The 5,518-nt window shown below is 35.6% G+C and overlaps 1 protein-coding gene across 1 annotated transcript; it reads left to right on the top strand.

Annotated features, from left to right (window-relative positions):
* The first annotated feature begins 446 nt into the window (after positions 1-446).
* Positions 447-4,150, top strand: LOC146674127 (polymeric immunoglobulin receptor-like). The gene is made up of 5 exons (XM_085384786.1): positions 447-474; positions 1,558-1,893; positions 2,710-3,030; positions 3,562-3,827; positions 4,042-4,150. The coding sequence occupies exons 1-5, from the start codon at positions 447-449 to the stop codon at positions 4,141-4,143; spliced, it is 1,053 nt and encodes a 350-aa protein (XP_085240912.1). The 3' UTR covers positions 4,144-4,150.
* Positions 4,151-5,518: the final 1,368 nt, after the last annotated feature.

Here is a 5,518-nt window from a genome sequence, read left to right as displayed (position 1 = left end):
TATTGGCTGCTGCCCTCACTGACAGACAGTGTTTAGGAGTAAAAGAATACATGTACCACGTATTTAAAATACAAAATATGAGTAACTGTATTCTGTTACAGTTACTGTTTAAAAAGGTGATTTTTAGAATACAGTTACTTTGTTGAAATAAATGGATTAGACTTTGTTTTTTTCCTGTTTCATATATTAGGTTATGCCCTCTCTATTTTTGGTAATTCCATGCCGGTGGAAACCCAAGCAAAACACGCATTAAGAGGCTCTAATGTCTATGTCTCAATCTTGCGCCCCATGTCACCCCTACTTGCGGCCGCATAATGATGTGAAGAAATATTTTTTAAAGTTATTATTCAAAAACTTTTTTAATATCAAAGCAACAGGCAGAGAGTTACAGGCATAGCCCTAATGAATGTAGCATCATGGACAGTGTAGTCCGTGCTGCAGGGAGAATGGACTGGGAGAAAGGAGATTCGAAAAGTACGAGTTGTCACCAACCAGAAATTGGAGACAGAAGCATGCAAATATAATAATAACCACTGCAGCCATCTAGTTGGTATTGGTATTGCGAATAACCTCCAGTAAACGTAATAAATCACACAGCAATAGTACATTCATGTAGTTGTAAAATATGTTACTCTCATTGAGTAACGTAACGGAATACGTTACAAAATAGACTTTGTGGCATGTATTCTGTAATCTGTAGTGGAATACATTTTAAAAGTAACCTTCCCAACACAATGACACACATGATATGTGTTTTCCTTGTTAGACATTACAAACTGATTCACATTCAAGAAATTCTTTAAATTCATTTTACACTTGGCACCATTTGGCGCACTGTGCCATTAATTTTAATTATTTGATGTTGAATAATTTCAAAATGCAAAATCAAAAGAACATGGTGATTTATAAATAAATACATTAATATTCTTCCTTACTCCTATGTTTTTTGCATTTCATTTTACTGTTCACAACAAGAACATTGCATTAATTATAAAATGGTTACATGGCTGCAAAACAAAGAAAAAATCTGTTTCATGTGTTTCTCTAAGAGCCTGAACCACCTGTCGTCAGCATTTCAAAGTCAAATTTAGTCTGAAACTCTTTTATTCACATTTAGAACATCAGAGAAGCTTCACACTACTGATCTGCAAACAGGCAGATTCATAATGTTAGATATACGATGTTTTGTACACACATACGTTTCATTATCACATCATCATCCTCATTAGCATGTGATGAATGCATCTAAAAAAATTGAAGGAAGTGATAAAAAGGAAACAACTTACTGAGTAACTTCAGTTTTCTGATGATCTGACAGACACAGACAGAGTGAAGAGTCAGACGCTGTTCTTCTGAAGTTTAACAACTTTTCTGCATCAGGATCGAAGTCAGAATGAAAATCCTCCATTTTCTTTTCTTCTGCTTCTTATCAGGTGAGGGCTGATGATCTTAATGTTTCTCTTTAATAAAAAGAAATGGAAGTCATCTTTATGAATCATTTCATAAAATACACATATTTTCATCTTGTGATATTTATAGTTTTTTTTCATCTGACAGGTGCAGCTGTGCAAGTCGAGGCAAAACACAATATTTGGTCTGCAGCTGAAGGAGGAAATGCATCATTTGTCTGCTACTTAACTTTATCTGGAAGCACAAAGTTCTTCTGTAAGGAAAAATGTGAGCGAGCAGAAGATATCCTCATTAAAACAGATGGAAGCACAGCTCAGAGTGGGAGATACAGCATTAATTATAAAGATGGATCTCCAGGAAGAGGAATTGTGTCTGCGACCTTCACACACATGATCAAGTCTGACTCAGGAATGTACAGGTGTGGTTTAGGAAGACCTTCTGTTCCAGATTCATACTTTGACTTTGAGGTCAGAGTTTCAAATGGTGAGTTTTTACAAAAATTCCCTGAAATAAAAAATGTAAAGGACCCCACTAACTCGTATTTAGCAATACAGAGCATGTTTATATCAAGGTGTTTAATTAATCAATAAATGTAACTTTAATGTGATATACTATGTAGGTGTACATTTTACACAGCATGTAAAAACTGTAGTGTCATCAGTTGAATTGAAATTCTAGCACCTCAGTGTAAAGCCAAAACAATATAAAATGATTTTGGAGTCAAATTTCAGCTCTGCTAAAACCAACACAGTTTTACAACAAATTAAACTATCACAGTCTAAAGCCAAATCTGTCTCTTGTTCACATATTTGACTGATTTTGAGTGTAAGTATGATGGCTTGTATCATGATTTTAATAGAAAGATTCTATTAATGTATTATTTATAAGTAACAGAAGCCAATTTTGTGTCATTTGAGAAACCTCAAAAAAGATGAATATCTTCCAAAAGTCTCATGCTAAAAACAAATTAGTCACCTTTTATTATAAGTTTTGATACCAGGATCTTCTAGCTGCAAGTCCTGAAAAATGCTTCACAAAATAAGCCAAATGAAAGAAAAAAATAACGTCCGTATATCTGCCCTTCAACTTCATAGTATGAAGGTAACATTTTGCGTGTCTTCATTAAATACTGTACAACAAAAGTGTTGATTCTGAGAGGATCAGGTAAGCATGTGTTGTTTTCTGATCTAATATGAAAAGATAACTTTGTTTATTTTAACCAGGAAATATAATTATGATATAATAGCTTACAGTTTCAGTTCTTACTCCAATCCAACTGAATGTTCTTGTATTTCACAGATCTGGGCAAAAGGGTTGGTTTTTATCGCACACAAACTGAGGGAGACAACATCACATTGGGATGTTCTAATACTGTGTACGGACAGAGGAAGTTTTTTTGCAAGAATCAGTGTAAGAATGAAGGGGAGATCCTCATTGACACAAGCAATGATAAATCTGTGAGTGGCAGATACAGCATTGAATACACAGCAGGATCTCTGTTTGGACTGTATGCGACCATCACACAGCTGACCAAGTCAGACACAGGAGAGTACAGCTGTGGTTATGGAAACCCTCTGTCTCCAGATTCATACAGCAGTGTAAATGTTCTTGTTATTCATGGTAAGTTTCTTTTCAAAATAGTAAAGACATTATTATTATTATTAAGATCACAACTTAAACAGGAACCAAAAACAAAAACAAAGTAAACTAATTATAACTATAAGTATAAGATTAAAGACAATCACAGTGAGATTGATGTTACTGCCCGAGATCAGCTGATACACTGGCTGAGACATCATTAAACTGTCCTAAAACTGTCTAAATTGAAATAGAGGTTTGACATTTAAAAAAAGGTTGGATGACCAATCTCAGAGTATTATTTTGTTTTTGTGCAGGTAAATTTAATCATCTGTTCAACTGCAAAACCATATCTCTTATGATGCTTTAATTTTAAAAAAAATGAAGATATTGTCATACGTATTAAGTTTCACAGCCATGTTTTCTTTTAATCACTGCACATATCTCCAAAATTCATTTTCTTTTGTGTTTGATACATGTTTGTATTTACCTGTATGACAGTATTATTATTATGGTGTATTAGTGTGTATTACTATTGATTTTTTATTAATTGTTTTTGTATATCATTCACAGCTTCAAACACAACTGCCTCCCCACTACAAACAGCAACACAAATGGCTTCAAACCCACCTGCTTTCACTCTACAGACGAAAGCAACACAGAGTGAAAGTGTCACTGCAAGAGTCTCTACACATTGTCCTGACTCCTCCTGGCTTCTGGTTGTGCGTGCGTCCTTGGATGGTGTTTTGCTGATGGCTGTTTTCCTCATGCTCTGCTACATTAATAAGACAAGGAGGAACTTTGGACTGAACACCAGAGAAAATGACACAAACATGGAGGTGAGTTTGTGTCACTTGTGTCACTCATCTGGTGAACTTCTTTTGATATTTTGAATGTTGCAGCATTTTTTTTCCTGTCTCTGAAAAAAAAAACACTTTGTGCTTCTTATTTTTAAACTTCAATGTCCATGAAATGGTAATGTGGTAATATGGTTGTTGAAAATCTGTTGTACTTCTCATGTTTTATGTTGTTTGCTTTATTTGTTTGTTTTAGTTTCAGTTATTTGCTGCGCATGACAGCTTGGACCCAACCTCAGAACATAAAGAGCCCAAACGCAGCGGGACCAAACCTGCATTATTAAAGACCAAAATCTAAAAAGTAAAAAATTCCCATGATTTAAAATTTGGTTGTCTTCTCTCTCATATCTGTTTAGTTTTGATGTTTTTGAGCATGTTTCTGAGATTTGATGATACAATCTGCTTCACTATGTTTTATTGTTGTTCTGTTGTTCTATATCTGTATCAGCATAATTAATAAGGAGACTTTGGAGGAAGTTCAAAGCTTGGCTGCCTAATCATGTAATCAAGCAACATTGTAACTTTTAACTTGGAGAGGTTGTGCACATTTGGTTTTACTTTATGTATTTGTGTACTCTGTGATTTAGAAATTTATGTGCTTACTTATGTGTTTGAAACTACTAGCTTTTCTTACAAGGTATATACAATCAAAGAAAAATGAAGATATTGTCATACGTATTAAGTTGCACAGCCATGTTTTCTTTTAATCACTTATACGAAAAAAATAAACATCTGCAAAATAATGTGATGTTTCCTTAAATGAATTAGAAATATACAGAGTGCTCTACAATAATGAGGCTGTGTCCCAATTCAGAGACCGCACGCTTGAAGTACGCATTTTGAGTGCGATTACGTCACCGCCACGCGACGTCGGCTGTCCCAATTCGAAGTGTACTTCAAATGCATACTCCAAATGCACAGTCGATTTCCCCAAATATCAAGCGTGGTCCGGTGCACGCTTCGTGGTCCCATATATCCCACAATCCATAGCGCACCGGTGGGTGTGGATAATTTTGCCGCAAAGTATGGCAGAAGGGAGCGGCCGAAGAGTGAACTGTCAAAAGTAAGTAGTGAATATGATGTCACTTATTTATGTGCGAATGTTTAATAATGAAGAACATTAAAACATTGCTGTTGGCCACATGTCGGCAAAGTTATGTGACATTAGTGATGTTTGTACTAACTTGGTTTTAAAGCCTTTACTTTAAAATATACGCCGTTCAATAGCTGAGCTTAATCTTACAGAGAATGTGATGATTTTATGGATAATTAAAGTCAGTCATATATCCACAAACACAACAAGCTGAAAGTCAGTGATGCTGCTCGGTTTGCAGTCCTGAATATCACGGCACCAGCAGGATCCACTGCACTGTTAATGTTAGCTATGTTACATTGCTGCCTCTGCTCGGTGGTGTCGAGCCAAACGGACTTTAACGTGTGTTTGAACGAGCTGACGGTTCACTCGTTAAGCTGAAAGAAAGATGCTTTAATCACAGCAGTCACACATGTGTCCACTGTACCATCTGGGAACTCTTCTTGTTTAGCACTCGTAATAACACAAACACTAAATCCTCCTGTTTGTAGCAGTGTATACACCTGAGACTGTCACCTGTCTGTCTGTCCTGCACTCTCTCTCTTTTTCTTTCTCTCTGATTGTGGAATAAAAGTATGAA

The sequence above is a fragment of the Rhamphochromis longiceps genome, linkage group LG3, assembly GCF_057381845.1.
Source record: "Rhamphochromis longiceps isolate RC_006_pf linkage group LG3, R_longiceps_female_GT1.1, whole genome shotgun sequence".
NCBI classification, from domain to species: domain Eukaryota; kingdom Metazoa; phylum Chordata; class Actinopteri; order Cichliformes; family Cichlidae; genus Rhamphochromis; species Rhamphochromis longiceps.
The sequence above is the reverse complement of the archived record's forward strand: the minus strand, read 5'-3'. Positions and strand labels throughout refer to the sequence as shown.

What these genes read in the sequence shown, in the direction of transcription:
- LOC146674127 (XM_085384786.1), top strand. Translation starts at nt 447, where the DNA reads ATGGACTGGGAGAAAGGAGATTCGAAAA. An exon ending in GGAGAAAGGAGATTCGAAAA is followed by an intron (nt 475 to 1,557) that starts GTACGAGTTGTC and finishes TTCATCTGACAG; the next exon opens with GTGCAGCTGTGCAAGTCGAG. An exon ending in AAATGTTCTTGTTATTCATG is followed by an intron (nt 3,031 to 3,561) that starts GTAAGTTTCTTT and finishes TATCATTCACAG; the next exon opens with CTTCAAACACAACTGCCTCC.